This window comes from Rhinoderma darwinii, chromosome 1, assembly GCF_050947455.1.
Source record: "Rhinoderma darwinii isolate aRhiDar2 chromosome 1, aRhiDar2.hap1, whole genome shotgun sequence".
Lineage (NCBI taxonomy): Eukaryota > Metazoa > Chordata > Amphibia > Anura > Rhinodermatidae > Rhinoderma > Rhinoderma darwinii.
The window spans coordinates 27,725,031-27,748,215 of record NC_134687.1 but is presented as its reverse complement, the minus strand read 5'-3'; the positions used below and the strand labels follow the sequence as shown (position 1 = coordinate 27,748,215).

The 23,185-nt window shown below is 43.5% G+C and overlaps 1 protein-coding gene across 4 annotated transcripts in view; it reads right to left on the bottom strand.

Annotated features, from left to right (window-relative positions):
- UVSSA (UV stimulated scaffold protein A) overlaps positions 1-23,185 on the bottom strand; it is a 77,139-nt gene that overhangs the window by 12,828 nt on the left and 41,126 nt on the right. For all 4 annotated transcript variants that reach the window (XM_075856831.1, XM_075856812.1, XM_075856838.1 and 1 more), the window contains exons 9-12: positions 14,788-14,953; positions 13,271-13,396; positions 3,680-3,863; positions 1,686-1,797 (exon numbers count right to left, since the gene is read on the bottom strand). In XM_075856831.1, coding sequence (XP_075712946.1) covers positions 1,686-1,797; positions 3,680-3,863; positions 13,271-13,396; positions 14,788-14,953 — 588 coding nt within the window. The remainder of the gene's footprint in view (positions 1-1,685; positions 1,798-3,679; positions 3,864-13,270; positions 13,397-14,787; positions 14,954-23,185) is intronic.

Here is a 23,185-nt window from a genome sequence, read left to right as displayed (position 1 = left end):
CGTAAATTAAGTGATGCTAACGACATAAGGGTTAAAGTTTAATGACTGGAGTGCCTCATTAGGCCGGGTCCACTTAGTCTGCATTTAATCACCGGGCTTTATGAAAACATAATAGTTTACATGCCCTAATTTACATTTCTGAACCCGCAAAAAGCCCTGGGCGATATTCACATGGATTAGTAATTCCTTGGTGCTAGAAGATAATCTTGGATTTACTACATAAATATTTTTATAAATAATAATATGAAATAATGAGGCGGCGGCAACGGAGAGTGCCAACGTATTACCCCCACCCACTCAGGTGTTACGTCTGTTACAAATATATACTATGGTGCTCAAAACCGCAGTTGTTGCCTGCTTTAGACAACCCTTACTCATATGTGATCGAGATGACCCTTCGGGGCGAGACCCTCCTCTATCAACCAAGGTGGAAACCCACTGCAAATCTGATTTCCGTCCCATATCCCAATCGAAAGAAAATTCACAAATCTTCCAAATGTCTCCTAGGATGAATGCAATCTAACTTCCCGTCACCAAAAGAGTATGTAAAACAATTTATAGGTAAAGGTAGGGGTATCGGTGACTCTGGCCATGGTTAGAGGTCAGCTTTCTGTATCTGAAACCTCCCCCCCTCACAGATTGGTTTGAAGATCAAATGAGTGAAACCTCATCCCCCCTTAGCTTGTCCACAGCCAACAACGAAGGAGGCATGAAGAAAATAAACCCGTTTTCTCTGCCAGATTTCAACAGACTTCTTTCTTCAGGAGCTTGAAGATATCTTGCAAATTAACAAGTGTCACTTTAAAAAAAGATTATATTGCTACACTGTAACACTCCGCAGTAGGAGGGCGTGGCTATGACAACTTCAGTCACCAATAGGGCCGGGCAATTAATCGAAAAGTAATCGAAATTAAGCGCAAATAAAATCGACGAATTTCGGTTTTATGATTTTTTTTCCCCCACGTATAAAGTGTATCTGCATCTTCAGGGCGCAGATACAGTTGAATCCAATGGTAGAGCAGGGAAAACGTGAGGTCCCTGCTCTACCATTCACTATGTATCGCCGGACGCGAGGCAGTGATGTCATTGCGCCTCTCTGCGCCGTGCCGCACAGACCAGAGGAGCAGAGGGATTTCCTCTACTCGTCGTTAGAACGGGGTAAGGTGAGTATGTATATTATTATTTTTATCAGGCACTACTTGCGGCTGCTGTGGGGGCATTATACACCATGGGGGCAGTTATGGGGGCATTATACTGTGTGGGGAGCACTATGTGGGCAATATACTGTGGGGGGGAGGGGTAGTGTCAGGGGGTTTATTACATACAATAGTTTACAGCAGGCTCAGGGAATAAATAATTCAATAGCATAGCATACAAATAGGGGGTGTGGCACGCAAAAAGGGGTGTGGCCTAAATAATCCACTCATTAATTGTAATCGAGGTTACATGTTCAATTAATCTTGATTTTTATTTAGGTCATAATTGCCCAGCCCGTGTCACCAATGATACTGGATCCTATCCCGCTGTCTGAGCACAAGACACAGTGACGAACCTTAAATAGGCTGTGGCATAGGAATTATGCAGCTTTGGAGGAGTCGTCTTAAAAGTTACGAATAATCAAACCATAAAATATCATATAAAGGTGCTGAAAAAAAAACAGACGGATGACTTGAGATGTTACAAACCTTGTTCCATGGCTTCTTTCTCAAATTTCTCCTTGACTTCTCTCTCTTGATCTTCAGGATTCACTGGCACTCCAAGCTCGTCTCGGGGGATTATTTTCCCGTGGAAAGGACACTCGAATAGTAAAGCAAAGTTGGGGGGTTACGGTAAGACCCTTTAAATCATACCACATGTAATAACATGACTTAGAATTACTGCGACTAATACATCTGCGGGACTAAAAAACGCTCGCCAGACCCTTGTCACCATCAGTCTTGCATAGGCCCGGTTCACATTGTATTTTAGCCCTACATTTAACGTGTACGTAGGGGAATCTCACGATAAACTTGTCCATAGGGGCCAAAAGATTGTCTTGTTGGCCTCCGTTGGGCTCATATACGTCGGTATACATTTTTTTGGAGGATGGAATAACGTGGTAAACTACGTTTTTTAATGTGGGAGCCTATGCATGACGGATGCCACTGTATGGTATGTGTCAGAGATATATGGGAAGCCCTCAGCCTGGGGAAGCCCCTGATGTCACTGTCCAGGGACATTTAACTATGGAGTCCACGGCCAGAGCATCAGTGGCGATTTGGCCGGTGTATCTGGGATTGGAGAAGCCCCTGACGTTACTGTCCATATTTGGCCAGTGATGTCATGGGCTCCTCCAGGAGCGCGACCACCGGCCGGATTGTTGCCAACGCTCTGGCTGGGGATTCCGGCATCTCAAAGTTCCCAACGTCATTGTCCATATATGGACAGTGATGTCAGGGGCACACCCTGCAGAGGAATCCAAGGCCAGAGCTCTGCGTAGTTGAGAGCCCCCGACATCACTGTCCATATATGGACAGTGACATCAGAGGCTTCCCCGGACATAGTGCTTCAAGTAGACCTGTGACCGTGGAGTTTGGGCGACATGTCCCACCGTATGCGTATACAGTGGGATAGATTACTACCTTCTTTCGAAGTTATACATTGGGACTGCTCCTATATCTACGACAAAAGAAGAATAGCGTGACGTGAACAGGGCTTTGGAGAAACTCGTCACTGCTAGTGATATCCATACACAAAATTTTATTTTGTTAAAATGTTATTAAAGAGGCTCTGTCACCAGATTATAAGTGCCCTATCTTCTACATAATGTGATCAGCGCTGTAATGTAGATTATGGCAGTGTTTTTTATTTAGAAAAACGATAATTTTTGACGGAGTTATGACCTATTTTAGCTTTATGCTAATGACTTTCTTAATGGACAACTGGGCGTGTTTTACTTTCTGACCAAGTGGGCGTTGTACAGAGGAGTGTATGACGCTGATCAATCAGTGACCAATCAGCGTCATGCACTTCTCTCCATTCATTTATTCTGCACATAGTGATCTTACTAGATCACTATGTGCAGCCAAATAGACACACATTAACATTACTCAAGTGTCCTGACAATGAGACATCACCACCAGCCAGGACGTGAGGTCTATTCAGAATCCTGACACTTCGCTAACGTTTGTGGTTGATTTACAGCACAGCAAGCGTAATCTCGCTGTAAATGATCGTTTACAGCGTGATCTTGCGAGACTACCACAAACGTTAGCGAAGGGTCAGGATTCTGAATAGACATCACGTCCTGTCTGGTAGTGATGTCTATTCACTGTCAGGACACTTGAGTAACGTTAATGTGTGTGTATGAGGCTGCACATAGTGATCTAGTAAGATCACTATGTGCTGTGTAAATGAATGGAGAGAAGTGTATGACGCTGATTGGTCAGGGTCATACACTCCTCTCCACAACGTCCACTTGGTCCAAAAGTGGGCATTAAGAAAGTCATTAGCATAAATCTAAAATAAGTCATAACTCCGTCAAAAATGATCATTTTTCTAAATATAAAAACCACTGTTGTTATCTACATTACAGCGCCGATCACATTATGTGGGAGATAGGCCACTTATAATCTGGTGACAGAACCCATTTAAAGACATTGGCTCAATACTCTGCCCACCATCCAGCATGTGTACCTACCTTAATTCGGTCTTGCCTCTCGCACAGCGACCCATTCGCCAGCGGTACCTTGCACTTGTGTTTCACAGGTTCAAACTTGCCCGGGAATGTGATATATCTGGTTTTTAACAGCGCCTCCACTTCTTTGTTCTCCACTTCTTCGTCTGTTTCATTGAGAGCCCAGAATCGATGCTCGGTACTGACCCTGTAACATGAATACTGATATATACAATGTTGAAACTAACACAAGGACCCAGTCAAAAGGGGCTAATGAAATGTGGACACATAATATGGATGTTTAGTTTCCCTATTTACATATGTATTTATGTCCATATTGTAAAATTGATGTTTAAAGGAACATTACAGGCAAAAAGGTTGTTTTATTCTAGGCCTGAGGGGGCGGAGCATGACACAGATTCGATCTTTGGTGTTATTTGAATCCCTGTGTCATGCACCGCCCCCACACTAGGCATAACACAATGTATATGTTTTGCCTGGAGTCTTCCTTTTTTACTTTTCCTAAGTGGGCGGCGTTTAGCGAAAGGGGGGGGGGTGACAGATACACTATAATTTACCCCAGAAATTTGCTTAAAACATAGTATAAATCTACGCTAGCTCGTAAATTAGATTTTTGGCGCACAGGCAGGCGAACGGGCAGGGATGTGCCTAACATCGCCTCTTAACGTGCGCCTCTTACTCCAGCGATCTTTACATTAGGACTGGAATATGAAACACCAGTCTGTCATCTAAACGCTGCGGGTCTTGCTCCTCAGCAAGTATCGGATTTTGCCAGGGGAAGTTGCCTGCGGCTGCTCATTTCCCCTGCAGCAGCCACTACAGGTGAAATGTAGTATGACATGCAGCTATTCAAATGAACGGCCATCCATGTAATACATAGACTATGAGGAGTCCGACGCTCGCTGATTGTTAGCAGCTCTCCGCCCTGGATCATAAAGAAGGTGCCAATTGGAGAACTCCCCAAAACATATGCCTCAGTAGAGCAGGGATTTCCTGCAGTAGCTCTGGATCACAGGTTCTGCTAGTGATGAGATACCAGGGAATCAGAGAAAATGCAATTCCAATATATTAGACTGGGGCCCTCCAAACCAGGGCCACAGCAGGTCACCATACGCAGAGTTTACATTACACAAGTTGTCAATACCGTATAGTGACATATATATGTATATATAGTGATATATAGATAGATATATATAGGATTTTAATTAGTTTAATGCTGGTTCCTACCATTCCCAGATATATGTCGGTTTAGTCCCAGTTCTGGGTGTATGTGCAGCGTAGGTTCCCACCTTATAGAGGGCACCTTGTCGTGGCGGGTGGGCTCACACAATTTGATCAAAATGTGCACTAAGAACCTCACTATTGTAAGTAGATTCAGCAGTAATGCATATTTATTTATAGTGTTTAGGTGGCATTGGTGTTTGCAGTGTGCGGTCAACGTTTTTGGATATTAGATCAAAAGCACACAAGAAAATGGTGACAGCACACTGCGAACACTAATGCCACCTAAGCCACTAAATATAAATAAATATGCATTACTGCTAAATCTACTTACAATAGGGAGGTTCTTAGCGCACATTTTGATCAAATTGTGTGAGCCCACCTGCCACGACAAGGCGACCTCTATAAGGTGGGCCCCTTCACTGCACATACACCCAGAACTGGGACTAAGCCTACATATATACCTGGGGATGGTAGGGACCAGCATTAAACTAATTAAAATCACCCAGGGCAGAGTGGGAGGAGTGCAAGATCAAAAAATGGATATAGATAGACAGATAGATAAACATTGGTGTTTGCATATATGTGGGGGTAGTGACTGCCTCCATTGTTGATCTTGCACTCCTCCCATTTTGATCAGGGTTATTTTAATTAGTTTAGTGCTGGTCCCTACCATCCCCAGATTTATGTAGGTTTAGCTCCAGTTCTGATGGTATGAGCAGCGTAGGGACCCCCCCCTTATAGAGGTAGCCTTGTCGTGGCAGGTGGGCTCACACAATTTCATGAAAATGTGCACTAAAAACCTCACTATTGTAAGTAGATTCAGCAGCAATGCATTTATATTTAGTGATTTAGGTGACATTAGTGTTCGCAGATTGCTGTCGCCATTTTCTTGTGTGATTATCTATATGTGTGTGTGTGTGTGTGTGTGTGTGTGTGTGTGTGTGTGTGTGTGTGTGTGTGTGTGTGCATCTAAAATGGGGTGGGTTTCTGGTTTGGGGACATGAGAGAAAGACATCTGGTAAGTAAACAATCATCTACAACCTAGATTATACTGTTGCCAGCACCTAGTCTTGAGGGGGGGGCCATGAAGGAGACCACCCTATATATACATGAGATGATAGCCAATAAACTACGATGGAAGCTGGCCACGCATGTTACAACAGGTCATCAGATCAGCAGACGGTGTCTCCATGTGTTTGGAATGATAAAACGTTATAATAATATATATTTGCAATTCATTTACATATCAATCCTCTTTGCTACATTTGTTTTTTTTGCATTGTAACAATTGCCAGATAACAAACTATACACTTCTACATCTGTAATAAACACTAGAGGACAAACAGCTGCTCTGCTGCATATATAATGAATACCAGGAGACACTACATACTACTACATCTGTAATAAACGCTAGAGGACAAACAGCTGCTCTGCTGCATATATAATGAATGCCAGGAGACACTACATACTACTACATCTGTAATAAACACTAGAGGACAAACAGCTGCTCTGCTGCATATATAATGAATGCCAGGAGACACTACATACTACTACATCTGTAATAAACACTAGAGGACAAACAGCTGCTCTGCTGCATATATAATGAATGCCAGGAGACACTACATACTACTACATCTGTAATAAACCCTAGAGGACAAACACCTGCTCGGCTACATATATAATGAATGCCAAGAGACACTACATACTACTACATCTGTAAGAAACACTAGAGGACAAACAGCTGCTCTGCTACATATATAATGAATGCCAAGAGACACTACATACTACTACATCTGTAATAAACCCTAGAGGACAAACACCTGCTCGGCTACATATATAATGAATGCCAAGAGACACTACATACTACTACATCTGTAATAAACGCTAGAGGACAAACAGCTGCTCTGCTATATATATAATGAATGCCAGGAGACACTACATACTACTACATCTGTAATAAACACTAGAGGACAAACAGCTGCTCTGCTACATATATAATGAATGCCAGGAGACACTACATACTACTACATCTGTAAGAAAGGCTAGAGGACAACCACCTGCTCTGCTGCATATATAATGAATTCCAGGAGACACTACATACTACTACATCTGTAATAAACCCTAGAGGACAAACACCTGCTCGGCTACATATATAATGAATGCCAAGAGACACTACATACTACTACATCTGTAATAAACGCTAGAGGACAAACACCTGCTCTGCTATATATATAATGAATGCCAGGAGACACTACATACTACTACATCTGTAATAAACACTAGAGGACAAACAGCTGCTCTGCTACATATATAATGAATTCCAGGAGACACTACATACTACTACATCTGTAAGAAACACTAGAGGACAAACACCTGCTCGGCTACATATATAATGAATGCCAGGAGACACTACATACTACTACATCTGTAATAAACACTAGAGGACAAACACCTGCTCTGCTATATATATAATGAATGCCAGGAGACACTACATACTACTACATCTGTAATAAACACTAGAGGACAAACAGCTGCTCTGCTACATATATAATGAATGCCAAGAGACACCACATACTACTACATCTGTAATAAACACTAGAGGACAAACACCTGCTTGGCTACATATATAATGAATGCCAGGAGACACCACATACTACTACATCTGTAATAAACGCTAGAGGACAAACACCTGCTCTGCTATATATAGAATGAATGCCAAGAGACACCACATACTACTACATCTGTAATAAACACTAGAGGACAAACACCTGCTCTGCTGCATATATAATGAATGCCAGGAGACACTACATACTACTACATCTGTAAGAAACACTAGAGGACAAACAGCTGCTCTGCTACATATATAATGAATGCCAGGAGACACTACATACTACTACATCTGTAATAAACACTAGAGGACAAACACCTGCTCTGCTACATATATAATGAATGCCAAGAGACACCACATACTACTACATCTGTAATAAACGCTAGAGGACAAACAGCTGCTCTTCTACATATATAATGAATGCCAAGAGACACCACATACTACTACATCTGTAATAAACACTAGAGGACAAACACCTGCTCTGCTATATATATAATGAATGCCAGGAGACACTACATACTACTACATCTGTAAGAAAGGCTAGAGGACAAACACCTGCTCTGCTGCATATATAATGAATGCCAAGAGACACTACATACTACTACATCTGTAAGAAACGCTAGAGGACAAACACCTGCTCGGCTACATATATAATGAATGCCAAGAGACACTACATACTACTACATCTGTAAGAAACACTAGAGGACAAACACCTGCTCGGCTACATATATAATGAATGCCAAGAGACACTACATACTACTACATCTGTAATAAACGCTAGAGGACAAACAGCTGCTCTGCTACATATATAATGAATTCCAGGAGACACTACATACTACTACATCTGTAATAAACGCTAGAGGACAAACAGCTGCTCTTCTACATATATAATGAATGCCAAGAGACACTACATACTACTACATCTGTAAGAAACACTAGAGGACAAACAGCTGCTCTGCTACATATATAATGAATGCCAAGAGACACTACATACTACTACATCTGTAATAAACGCTAGAGGACAAACAGCTGCTCTGCTACATATATAATGAATTCCAGGAGACACTACATACTACTACATCTGTAATAAACGCTAGAGGACAAACAGCTGCTCTTCTACATATATAATGAATGCCAAGAGACACTACATACTACTACATCTGTAAGAAACACTAGAGGACAAACAGCTGCTCTGCTACATATATAATGAATGCCAAGAGACACTACATACTACTACATCTGTAATAAACGCTAGAGGACAAACAGCTGCTCTTCTACATATATAATGAATGCCAAGAGACACCACATACTACTACATCTGTAATAAACACTAGAGGACAAACACCTGCTCTGCTACATATATAATGAATGCCAAGAGACACCACATACTACTACATCTGTAAGAAACACTAGAGGACAAACAGCTGCTCTGCTACATATATAATGAATTCCAGGAGACACTACATACTACTACATCTGTAAGAAACACTAGAGGACAAACAGCTGCTCTGCTACATATATAATGAATGCCAGGAGACACTACATACTACTACATCTGTAATAAACACTAGAGGACAAACAGCTGCTCTGCTACATATATAATGAATTCCAGGAGACACTACATACTACTACATCTGTAATAAACGCTAGAGGACAAACAGCTGCTCTTCTACATATATAATGAATGCCAAGAGACACTACATACTACTACATCTGTAAGAAACACTAGAGGACAAACAGCTGCTCTGCTACATATATAATGAATGCCAAGAGACACTACATACTACTACATCTGTAATAAACGCTAGAGGACAAACAGCTGCTCTTCTACATATATAATGAATGCCAAGAGACACCACATACTACTACATCTGTAATAAACACTAGAGGACAAACACCTGCTCTGCTACATATATAATGAATGCCAAGAGACACCACATACTACTACATCTGTAAGAAACACTAGAGGACAAACAGCTGCTCTGCTACATATATAATGAATTCCAGGAGACACTACATACTACTACATCTGTAAGAAACACTAGAGGACAAACAGCTGCTCTGCTACATATATAATGAATGCCAGGAGACACTACATACTACTACATCTGTAAGAAAGACGAGAGGACTTGCTGCCCCTGCCACATATGTAAAAAATGCCAAATAAACTCGACAACTACATTTGTAAAAAAAAAAAAAAAAAGAATGAATGATTGCAAACGTCCCTCTATATATAGATCTGTAAAAAGAAATACCAGGAGACAAACCCCCGCTCTTCTACATCTACAAAGGAGACACTCCATACCACTACAGCTGCACGAAATGCCAGATGACAAACTCAGCTCCACTACTGTAAGAAATACATGGTGACTAATATCCACTTTGTTACCACTACACCAGTCTGAAATACCAGATGCCAACCTCAGCCCTGCTACATCGTCCGGAAACTGCAGAGGGGAAAACCCAACTTCTGCTACATCTATAAGAAATTGTAGATGACAAACTCCTCTCTCCAACATCTGTAAGAAATCCAAATTTCTTATATGATCAGTGAAAGAAAAATCTATTTGGATTGACCCAGGGGCTCATTCCATAATATCACGACAATAATGAAACGATCACGATACCACCATTGCTATAATACTGCCCATATCATACCCACCCCAGAGCGTCTGCATCGGCACTGTGTGGCATTTCCACATGTATTGATCCCGTCCGCCGCACCTCCACATCTCCTGTGTATTTTAATGGAGGGTTTTGTTGTTTATTTTAAACCCCATTGTTGGTCTCAATCTCATTTTCTGCATCAACAAATGTGGAAATGGCTATTGTCCCATCTGCCGTGGCTAACGAGTGACAGGTCTCCGGGCGCCCGGCGCCGGGTATAGATGTGTGTATTACGCCTGCACTGCCCTAACCTGACATAAGTTTAGCTACAAATTCATCTCGTCCAGAAAGCAATTAAACGACACAAGTATGTGGTCAATACCGCTTTGGCTGAGATAACCTCGCAGTGTAGGAGATGAGGTATTCCGAGTGAACACAAAACAGTTAAGCCGCTGGTCAATGTATGTTCTTACAGCTGTCAGAAGGCAAGGAAAGTCGAAGTGTGACATGAATGAAACCTGCTGATCTCTGCCGCGCAGCGAGGCCATCTAGTGGTGACATCTCCTATAATAAACCTGCAGAGTACTAGAAGTTTAATGCTGAGCACTGCTGTGCAGCGACGCCATCTAGTGGTGACCTCTCATGTAATAAACCTGCAGAGTACTAGAAGTCAATGCTGAGCTCTAACGTGCAGCGACGCCATCTAGTGGTGACCTCTCATGTAATAAACCTGCAGAGTACTATAAGTCAATGCTCAGCTCTGCAGCGACGCCATCTAGTGGTGACCTCTCCTGTACTAACCCTGCAGAGTACTATAAGTCAATGCTGAGCACTGCTGTTCAGCGACGCCATCTAGTGGTGACCTCTCATGTAATAAACCTGCAGAGTACTAGAAGTTTAATGCTGAGCACTGCTGTGCAGCGACGCCATCTAGTGGTGACCTCTCATGTAATAAACCTGCAGAGTACTAGAAGTCAATGCTGAGCTCTAACGTGCAGCGACGCCATCTAGTGGTGACCTCTCATGTAATAAACCTGCAGAGTACTAGAAGTCAATGCTGAGCTCTGCCATGCAGTGAAAACAACTAGTGGTGACCTCTCGTGTAATTAACATACAGAGTACAGAGTATGCAGTGAGCTCCCCCTAGTGGCGGCTACAGCTAGAAGGTATTTTATCATGTTACTCTATGGCAGGGGATTTAGAGCTCTCTATCAGAAAATCGGAGCCCTGACCTCATAAAGATATTTCATGAAAATTAAAAAGCACAGAATTTCAGACCTAATTATATAAAAAATGAATAAAAATAAAATGATGATGCAGAAGACCATTTTTTTGGCTCAAGTCCTTTCAGCCCATTTTAAAAAAGTGAGAATGGAGTTTCCTCCGGAAAACATTACCACATATCCCTGCATCTCTCCTGGCTGTAAACCGGCGGCTGGAAGTAAATTATGTTTTGTTAGTTTGGCAGATGTGTAGTAATAAGCTCTGAGGTTCAGAGGTGCGCCCTCTATTTTATGGCGAGGCATAAAAGTGAAGGCGTACAGCAAGCGCACGACAGCCTGTGAAATATGCTTTTGATTTCACCTGTGACTGGAATAACTCAGCTGTAAAATAAAAATGCCGAGCCTGAGACAAGTGCCAGCCAAAGGGGGAAACAAACGCCTCGTCCGCCCCTCCTACAACCGCTCAGGACCGCAGAGTCTATGGGTAACGTAGTCGTGTAGCAGGCACAAAGCAGAAGCCGCAACTACTACTTATAAAACCCACAGCTAAGGATGTAGGTCTTCTTACAGAGGAGAGCTTTTTCTTTAAAAAAAAAAACGTGTATGGAAATATTACTCGGACTGCCGCTGTGAAAAAACGTATTTACAATGGCACGGTACATAGTACAGTACAACGCAAGTAATTGTCCACCTTTTAACCCATAGGCAGGGATTTAAAGGATAACATGATGGCTACCTGCAGCCGCCACTAGAGGGAGCACACCACATACTGTGTTATTATTCAGTTAAATGTAAGAGCAGTATTCAGTAAGCTCCCCCTAGTGGCGACTGCAGGCAGACAGGATGTTATGTTCTAAATCTCTGTCTATGCAGGGGATTTGTAGCTCTGCTTTAGAAAAGATACAGTTTCTGTATCTCCCATTCACTTCCCCAAGGGGAACCAGGACCGGATAGCTCCATTCTCAGGATTGGGACTGTAGGCGTCCGAAGGGTGGGACCAGCCAGACTTTTAAAGATATATCTAGTCAATGTGCCATAACAGTCTACGGTAGGAGAATCCTATTGAGCTCAATGATAGGAAGAGCGGCATAAGTTGTTAAAAAGCAGTCAAATAACCTAATAATCATTGAGTCTTTCACTCCCTCGTTCTCAGCATGTTTTGGCTGGCAAGTCTGAATGGGTGGGACTTGGAACGGGAAGGGCGGGGCTTAGTTTTGCTTGGTGGGAACTTTTTGTTTTGTCTTTTTGATTTTATAATACTATAAAGCTACATTTAAAAGAGTTTTTCCACAAACCCCATATGGTCAGGTGATAAGTGTTAGATTGCTAGGGGCCCCACCACTGAAACTCATCCATAGAATGGGGGTCCCAAGTTCCCTGTTCCTCCTCATCAGCACAAGTGTCCTGATCCAGCTTGACCGACGCTCCATACAAACTCCTCCTTACCGCTGTAGATCTGGGGAGGAGGAACGGAGGACTTGGGACCCATGAACTAGCGATCAATGCGGGTCCCAGTAATCTAGCGCCATCTGCAGGCTGCATATTGTTTTCTGGTAGTTTATACCTTGGGCTCCATAGTGAACTGTAAATGGTGGTCTGGAGTTTTTCTGGCTTCAGGGTAAACTTTGGAGAATTGAACTCCCTCTCGTAACACACCATATTGTGCATCTCCATCCTGGCCAGCCTCATGATCATTCCTAGTTCTATCACTGCGGCTCTCCAGGTGGTTCCTGGCCTGACGTTAACCTCCCTGTAAACCAGACCGTCCTCGATTCTCTTAATCTGGGCTCTGTGGCCGGATCATGACCTCTGCCTAAACAAACCAGCTCATAAGAAAAACAGCCCCCGAAATTAATACTAATAGGAGTGGAAAAGCCGACATCCTCCCCTCCACAGATCCCTACTTGTGAACAAGAAAAACAGTTTACTGACTTGAGTATTTTTCCAGCTGTTGGCTGATCCTCCCCCCAGTAGTGCAGATCTAGCCCGAACGGGACGACAGGTGCTCTCGATAAATCGTCCTCCCGCTTATCACTGTTACTGCCCGGCTCTCCTGAGCTGAGAATAGAAAACACACAAGAATTACATTCCATTCAGTGAGTGAGCGTGATCTGATGTTCTCACACCTTCTATATAGTGTTCATTACAGACAGCGGACCCCTTTCCCGTGATTGGTGGTGGTCCTAGACAGGGCCACCATCAGTGCAGTACAGGTGGTATAAGAGGCCTAAACTCACCCTGAGCCGCTACTCACACGCTTTCCTCTAATCACTGCATGAGAGGTACAAAGTTTTACTTAAAAAAATAAAATGCTCCATTTAAAAAGTTCCTGTCTCCTCTCCTAACAGGTCTGTTGTAGTAAATCATTGTATTCTCCATGAAACAACAATTCTGAAACATACTTTCTTCTATGTAGAATCTACAATTCTGTGTTGCGCCGTTCCTCTGTTATTCCTCCTAGAAATGTATGAATAAATTGACATCTGGGAGTTACCAGTTGGGGGTGTGTCCCTATACAGACAGACCGTGTCCAATCAGTGCTGAGAGTGTGAGACTGTGTAGGAACACGCCCCTTTCACAAGGGGAATGGTAAAACCCAGTATATTTATACATTTCTAGGAGGAATAACAGAGGAACGCACAGCAGAGATTTAAGCAAAGATGCTCCAATAATGCATTTACTAAAACAGTCATGTCAGGAGAGCTACCAGGACCTCTTTAATAGGCAATGATGGCCAAACTTCGTGGTGCCCTTCATAACTGTAAATGCAAAAGTCCTAATTAGTATTCTGTACCCCTTCTCCCATAAACCCAAATATATGGTATGGGCATGAGGGTGAGAGGGTCACGGTGGTGGCCAAGTAGAAAATCCTTCCTCAGGTGGCACCTACATTTGCGCAATAGGGTAGAAGATGGAGATAGATAGACATAATAGAGGTCAGGGGTCCTAACCATTTGCTCATATGGGACCCAGATATTTCTGATGACGGCCGTAGACCCAGAGAGAAGACCCTTATAGATCAAGCACTTGTGGTATGTCCTATGTATACCCAGATCTGGGACCACCACTTATTTCCAGAATGATAAAGCTCTATAGAGGCTCGAACACCTTTGGCACTGCTCCGAGATTTCGGAAACTGGAAATCTGACACAATTTAAGGAACAGGTAGAAATAATGAAGCATTACACAGTTCTTATTGAAATCAATGAGCAGGCCATGTAATGCACTGACGTGCCGGGTCCTCCAGGGTGAAAAAAGAAATCAATCAATAAATAAATGCTCAATAGGGCTTTTTTAAATGAAGTTTTGCCTGGGGCTTTGGAATTACACGTATCATCCCAGACGCCCGGTATTAATATATTAGCATATTATGGTGTTTGGGCCCCAATGTTGGCATTTCACCATTATCATCAGCCCCCGGTCACTGCCATCTGGTAGCCGCTCCATACCTGGAAGCTGGGGGGGTAAAGGCCGATAAATGGTCCCGCATGGCTTTTATTGTTGCAGCCGCACAGGTCGGATCAGATTCCTCATCGTTTCTCTTTTTCTTCCATGGTCTCTTACAGGTTTCGGTCTTTTTTGTCGGTGTAGTCGATTTAGGAGCAGTATCCAAACCTGCAACAATAACAGAAATACAAAAAGGAATGAATCTATTATTAATTGTTTAGTCCAAAAGAGAATTTCAGCTGATAATACCTATTATAATACACATTAATGGAAATTTCCAACGTCTGTATATATCTGCATAATGGGCACATTCCGTTAACAATCACTGTCGGCCATTTTAGATCTCAAGTGGCTGCTTTTTCTGTCACGAAGTCACAGAGTATCTACTCAATCCCTCTCTCCTTTCTCCCTAGCAGTCAGTCACAGTGGAAAGAACCCTCCCAATACTCTCACTGTACACAGAAATGACTAATTTGTTACTTATAGAGTGAAATGCGATAAATGATCACCGGTTTAATGGCCGGGAGGTGTCAGATGGACCAGATATCATTCTCAGTATAGGAGACCGCCATGGCCCCGTAAAACAACCTGCAACCTATCAACTCTTGTATAGGACTGTAATTTTATAGGCATGAGTGTTCCAATAATACAAGACAGAAAAAGCAGGGTACCTAGCAGAGTGCAGGCTACCATTTAGGCAACGTATGGCACAACACCAGGTGGACAACGTGACACTCAACAATTTTGTCCCCACAGAAAGTTGGGCTATAGAGAAAACGTCATGCACTTCTTTAGGGTGAGATAGGTTTGTTAAGCAAAAGCTGCAGGTAACATTTTGTGAATTTGGCATCATCGCGGAATCAAGTCACACATAATACATTCCTACGGACATCAATTTTGATGCCAACAGTCATCATGTGCCCAAAATCGCCTTGAATCTTGGGCCACTTATTTTGTAAATTCACACTTAAGGGATCCGAGCGCATCAAGCTTGGGAGAAAAAGCTGTCCAGATTATGGCAATAAGGATGATGCGGCTAAATGCTGAATTAAAGGGAACCTGTCACCAGCATTTCACCTATTAAACCGGCAATACTGTCACGGCCGTGGTCCGCCGCCATTCCTTACCTGGCGACGCCCGCGACCACAATCCGTTGGCTGCTTGCCGGTGTCTCCCTCCTAGGAGACGCCGGAACTCGCGAGCGGCCGGTCCTGCTCTCACTGTTAAGGTGCACACACGCGCTCGGCCGCCGGCCATAAAGGGCCAGCGCGCACACATGTTTAAAGTTCCCTAATCAACCCCTGTCCATCCTGGACTATAAGAAGGGCTCCGCCATTCCACTCCCTGTCTGAGCGTTGTTGTCGTTTTCCCATGTCTGTCATGTTCCCATGTCCCGTGTCCTGCCTCCTATATCCCGTGCTGTGCCTTGTTCCCGAGCCTGTATAGTACCTGAGCCGTGCCTTGCTCTGCCTGCTGGAATACTCCACGTCTGCGGTTGCCTGTCATCCCGGATACCATCCGCCACGTCTGGCGCAACCCACCACCTCCAGCCCCATCTGTGCCAGAGCCCCTGCCGCCATCCGGACTATCCCAGGTACCCTTGTGATACACTCCTACCATAGACTTTGTGCATAGACTGTGGGTTGGTCAGCTGCTTCTCCGCTACGGTGGAGCGGACTAGTGGGTCCACATACCCCTAGATTGTGACAAATACCTGGTGGAAGTGGCTGAAAAATCATTTTTATGTAACCTATAATTATCTTAGTCGGCTCTGTACCTTTAGTATTCAGTTTTTTAGTGTTCCCGAACCATATGCTAATGAGCATAGTCATATCTTCATTCCTAAAGCCTTTCCGAGTTAACCCCGCCTCCTTTCTTTAGATTGATAGCTCCTCGCCTCCCCCAAGCACACACGAAATCCCGCGCTTGCGCATTGATGTCCTGTTCTGATGCGTGCGCACAACGGGACACCATAGCGGCGCATGCGCAGTAACTAGAATGGAGGCCCGGACAAAGCAGGGAAGAGTGTCAGCCCATACAGGACGGGCACATGCACGCTATCTCAGACTAAATTTCGGCATTCAGGGCGGGCCAGTTATCGGCAGTGGGCGGGCATAAGAAGAACAAACAAGACTGCCGGATTATTACCGTAAAATGTTTGCAGACCGTTATCTACGGTCGGAGGTTTTTAGGAGAAGGGATAACGCCAATGAACTTTTGACAGCAGTGGCCAGTGAGGGGTGGGTAGAGTTCAGTGGGTGAAATGTTAATGACAGGTTCCTTTTAAAGGACTTGTCCACTTTCTGCAATCACTATTTGTTAGACGGGTCCGCTGACAATAAGCTCACACCATCATGTCCTGTTCCTGGGACCTCCAGCAATCAGCTGTGATCTGTAAAGAAACCTGGTGGCTAGTGAGCAATTCTCCTGCAGCCCCACCCAGGTGAAACGAAGCATTACACAGTGCTCATTCACATCAAAGGACTGTCTATAAAAAACATGGAGTCCGATTAAATCAGACACCTCCTTTAAAGGAACACTCCGTGCAAAATTAACCTAGGGCCAATGCGTGACACGGGAATTAAAATAGCAACAAAGACTGAAACCCTGTGTCATGCTCCGCCCCCTCAGGCTATGTACTAGGCGCCAAACAATATATCAGTTTTGCATGACATGTTCCTTTAAGTATTTAGGGCTATTTTTTTTGTACCTGTCCCTATAAAAAACAATGGACAGTCATGCATCTGTGGCCTTTTCAATGGAGTTATTCGCAATTACACATACATGTTGACTGTATCAGTCTTTTGGTGGCCGGCCACATGGTAGGGGAGGGTAAGGGGAGGGGCAATATAAAACTATAATAGTGGGGGAGAAGCAGGTCATTTGCAGTGTAATAGTGAATAAACCCTTTTTTAATGCACTTTAAATATCCCCTAACATCTTACTAGAGTCAAAGCACCAAATCTGCGGCAATCTTAAAAGAATAAATCTCTCGTACGATCGCATAAAGAACCGCATTAAAATGTTTGAGCGTAATGGTAACGCGGTCAGAGAGTTTTTTTTATTTTTTCTGCTTAATGCCTTAAATGACCAAATGGCAGCTATTTGCTGGGAGAAATAAAGAGGACTGTGTTCAGGAGAATCAATCGATAGTGGGAAATAGAGAGGCAGGGCTCGCGGCTCGGAGATAGGCCGCGGAATGCTGACATTATTGATTTTAGCCAGTTCAGCTGGTCTGGTAATTAAAATGTAAATTTGAGAAAGAGATTATGTCCTGACAGAAACGGCGGGATTAGAGAGGGTGATAAAAGCCCCTGCGTGAAAATTCACTTGCCGGAGATAAAAGCGGAGTCTATGTAACGGGCTTAACAGCTGTGTGGGCTTACTAAGAAAAACCGAAGTATGACGGCTCAGAGCGGTCCGGCCTTTATATGGAGAGCAAAAAAAAACACAACAAAAACCCCACAATTGACATCATTTCAAAAGAACACTATGGTGGAAAAATGCATACCACTTGTGATGATCACAAAAAATGTCAATATTTCCAAGCAACCCTATAGAAATATATGAAAGCCTATATCCACCTTTCAAACAATTTTTTTGTTTCAATGCACCCAAACTAAAAAAAAATGAAGCAACTTTGCAAATAGTCATCATTAAAAATGTTCTATTGTTTTTTGTATAGGGCACCTATGCAGACCTGTGTGTTTCCATGGTTACAGACTACAAACAAATCCTGTGTAGTCTGGTTCTGCAGCCATACACCCTTCCACCTGTCCCCCACTCTTTGCTTACATACAAGAAGACGGATGGGAACATGACTGCAGAATGAGACTACGCAGGTTTTGCTTGTAGTTTGTGACCATGGAAACATATAGGTCTACACAGGAGCTGTAGACACACAACGATACGAGATTTAATACTTGCAAAGTTGTTTTATTAATTATCTTACATGCATTAGAACAATAAAAAAAAACGTTTGTGAGGGTGGGCATGGCCTTTAAAGGGTTTGTTTGCCTATACATATATTTTCTTATACAGTATATAGGAGGGATCCCTGTATGCTACAGCCATTACAAAAGCATCTCACCATTCTGTAAGACCTGATTTCAATGGGTGCCATGTAATGTTTTATTTCCCTTGCTAAAAGGAGGACCAGCTGGGCATTTGCCCCAGAGATAACACCAGTCGGATCCCTCCTTCGATAGTTAAGGCCCTATTACACAGGTTAATTTAGCGAGCGCCGATCAACTAGACATCGTTGATCGGCGCTCGCTTGCTCCTGTCACACGGAGCTATGGATGGGGATGAGCGGTCGTTACTCTCATCGCTCGTCCCCATACATTATCATCACGTCGGCAGCGCGTCTCCCTGTTTACACACCAAGATGCGCTGCCGACTACGATAATATTTTACTTTTTATAAAACGATACGATCAGCAGATCATCCAGCGCTTGCTCGATCAGCTGCTGATCGTTCCCGTTTACACACGGCAACGAACGTTATATGAACGCTTGTCTGGCCGATAATCGCCCAGTGTAAAACCTCGTTTAGTCGTCCACGGCCACTTCTAGGGTCTTGGAATAAGAGTCACGCTGGGACTGGAAAGCCCCATAAATACAATCTAAGCTAAAGAGTCACAGCTTCATGTTTCCGCAGCCAAATCAAGTAGATTACAAGTGCGCTTGGCTCTGTAGGGCCGGGCCCCTGATAACGCAGTAGTGTAAGGCAGGCACGCCGTTACTCACACCGGGGCAGTGATAAGGCAGGGGCTTCTTCATGTAGTGCACAGATAAAGAAACCTACAATGCGCGCTTAGCTTTGGACGCTTCTCCCTCTCTGTCACTCGCTGGTTATCAGGACGGCTGGCAGACAGATTGAAGCTCGCGAAGCTCTGCTGATGGTATCGGCCTCCGGACATCATTGTCAAACATGGTCTATACATAAAGCCCGTACTGCTGACACCATCAACTGTACTCCATGTAGACTAGAGGCAATACTCTGGCAGACGGGACGCTACATCAGACCAAACCCTATAAAATGAAATGCATCTGGATTTTACGGACAACATCCCACTTCTTATAGCACACGTCCTCCTTTAAAGCGGACCTGTCACCTCTCCGGATTTGTCTGTTTAGTAAAAAAAATTATATTCCCCATAAAGTAACAATTCTGTAACATCTTTTCTTAGAACTCTGAATTATGCTGTTCCTCAATCATTCCTCCTGGAAATGGATGAATAAATTGACAATTAGGTGTTACCACTCCTGTAATCAAACAAGGGTGCGTTGCTAAAGTTTGTAACAGTTAAAATAGTACGTGAAGATATAAACCTTTTAATATGTATTCAGGTCCATATCCTTAGGGGGCCGTATTAAAGTAGTAACTGCTGGAGTAATACAAGCGTTCTATGTAGTTTATTCAGGTCATGGACTGAATGTGGAAACTACTTTTGTGAGTCGGAAATGTGGTCAGAGCAGAGCTGCTATTCCTTTTGGCAACTCACACCAAAGTGCAGTACCCAGTAGGGGGCGACAATGAGTGCAGAGAAAGCTCCACCTATTGAGACGTTAGCAAAACCTAATTTTTTATATATATCTTTACTATTTACTTGAGTGTTGTATCTTTTAGCTCTGATATACACATACAACAATGTTTATAAACTCCAGTTTTCAATATGCGTTAATAATTTTCAGAACCTACAAAATTTTAACTACTTGCTGCCATTTGGAAACCATCTGAGACATTATATCATATAGATGTGTCCTTCCATGCCTTCCCTCACATCTCAACGTATCCTGAGATGTGTGACGCGAGATGACCAGCTTAGAAAAAACATATGATTTCACGAGATGTATATGCCCACCCAGTGATTGTGATGTGTATTGCAGCTTGTCAAGAGTTTGGTAGCACGTCGCGATATTATATTCAATTCGTTTCATGAGAAATTCGAGTCCTTAACCAAATTCAAGCAAAGGTAAGGGTGGACAGATCTGTATCCACAGGGCTGGGACCGGCACCTATGTAGAGAACGGCGATCCCCCGGGAATGACTTGTGAGGTAGCCACGCATGTGTGCTGCTCTCTCCATTCCGTTCATTCCCACCTCTCCATTGATTCATTTTCTGCCTGGATGCAGCGGCAGGATCACTAGAGGGGATGGGGGTCAGGGGATTCCTGTTCTCGACATATGTGCGGAAAATGCTATAGATAGGGATAACCCTTTAGGTACTTAACGGATGTCCTACAATGTAAAGTCCTATATGCTCAATGTAAACACTACTTCTCCCACAATGCACTACAGCAGGGTATGCTCTGTACAGATAATGAACCGTAAAGAAGCTACCGGGGGGAGCTATGAGGTCATACAGTCTAAGAGGTAACTGGAAACCAAAATAATTTTGAATGCAGCATTGGAGGTGACAAGCTATTTCCAGAAAAACTGAAGAGTCCGAAATGGTCAATAGTCTACCTCCAATTGATCCCAGCCAATAGCAACCACCATGAACTTTGAGAAGGATTTTTTTTGTGTTGGTGCTCAGATCCAAACTATTGTAATAATAACTGTCCTGTGTTCGTAAAGAAACATCAATCAAACCTAAAACGACCCCCACGCATGCATTGTATTGTGTTCTGCTGGAAACGGACGTCTCAGCCACGAAGGGACAATGAAGTGTTCCTCTCCATAACTTGAAAGCTCCTGGCCCTTCAACGGGACACGCGGCCTCTAAACTTTATGGTCATGACGTTCCTCCATGACGGATCCTCAGCTATGTTCTCCAACTTTCTGATGCTGTAGTGGAGAGACATGGTAACGTCCGCTAATGGAGTTCTCCAAACAAGACACATCCGAGTGGACTAAAGGCTTGCTGTTCAAATCCATACCATGACAATGTTTACCTAGATCTTTGAAGAAATTGATCACTCAAATATCTCTAGTTTATTGCTCTGCTCGACTGGTGGAAACAGAAGTCTTATTGAAGATCCGTCAAGAAGGGACAATTTACTTAATAATGACATCTTCTCCATAACTTGGGAGCTCCAGGCCCCATTATGGGTGAAGCAACCATCTAAACTTCATGGTCATGATGTTCCTCTTTGGCCACGTTTCAATAGAGGGAGGGAGATAAGAGGCCACCAGACATCACTTATTTCACTTCTCTGATCTTGATAGACAACGGGGACGTCTGGCCTTTCTCCTTACACACATTAGATCATTGATGGATCCCATTGATACCGGTCGCCTAATGTCTCTGGCCAGAGCCCGCATCCTTAGCGCTTACCTAGAAAGAGACGCTTCTATCACGGTTGGCTTTTGCGAAGTCCATTCCCAGTGATGAATTTATGAGTCTATTAGCTTCCAAACCGTGTAAACAACGTTTTTAATCAGTGCCTGGGCAAACTAGTGTCTACGAAATGCAATTACTTGTTTGTTTTAATCATGTTTTATTCCCGTTTAATTACAAAGAGGAAATAATCACTTCCCCGGTCCCTCATTGTATCAAAAGGCATAAAAGCAGCTCATGAAAGGGACAGCCTGATGGATGGGGCGTCTCACGCTACTCCCACAGCCATTCATAGTCGACCTCCTCTACACATTTGTCCTAGAAGTTTTTGGCTTTTTTTTTTTTCTCATAGAAACTTTGCGTAGAATATCAGCCATGTGATGCCTGATGAAAAACCCGTGTGATTCAACGTAAGACACGGAAAAGCCGGAACTTCTCAGACACCTCTCAATTTTTATTTTATTGCTTCCGTGGCTCCGTTATGCAAGTAAGTTCAAAAACAATTACACCTAAAATCAAAAAGTCACATAATAATAATATAAGCACTGAAAACGTAGGTGTTTGGGGAAGTGGGTGTCAAGCACGGATTTCCAGAACAAAGAGGCGGTGTTGAGCGATTGAACCCCTTAGGCGATTGAACCCCTCACGACCGTAGAATTTGTCCATAATTGCAGACCGCAATTACGGACCCATTAATTTCTATTGACCATGGACACCTTCCCGTAGATTTACCTATCCTCCTGAGATAAACGGCTGCCGAGGTCACGTGTCAACACATCATCGCGGGCTGCCGATAGCACGAAGCTGGAGACCAGCCGAGGAACCAGGGACGGGAGAATCAGGGGATGAGAGTATAGCGAAGGGGGCTGGTTCAACGTTGAAATAGTGTTGGGTTTTCTTCGGGACTTGCGGATTCTGTGTATCGGCAACAAATCGTTGACATGCCGTAGATTTCCAAATCTGCACCACAGGTCAATTTCTGCGCAGAAAATAAGTATCGTATTCCACTGCGGATTTTCCATCCACAAATCCAGAAACAAATCCGTGCAAATATCTGCAACAATTTCGCTACGTGTGTGTGAACGGAGCCCAAATGGGAAACAATGGACTACAAC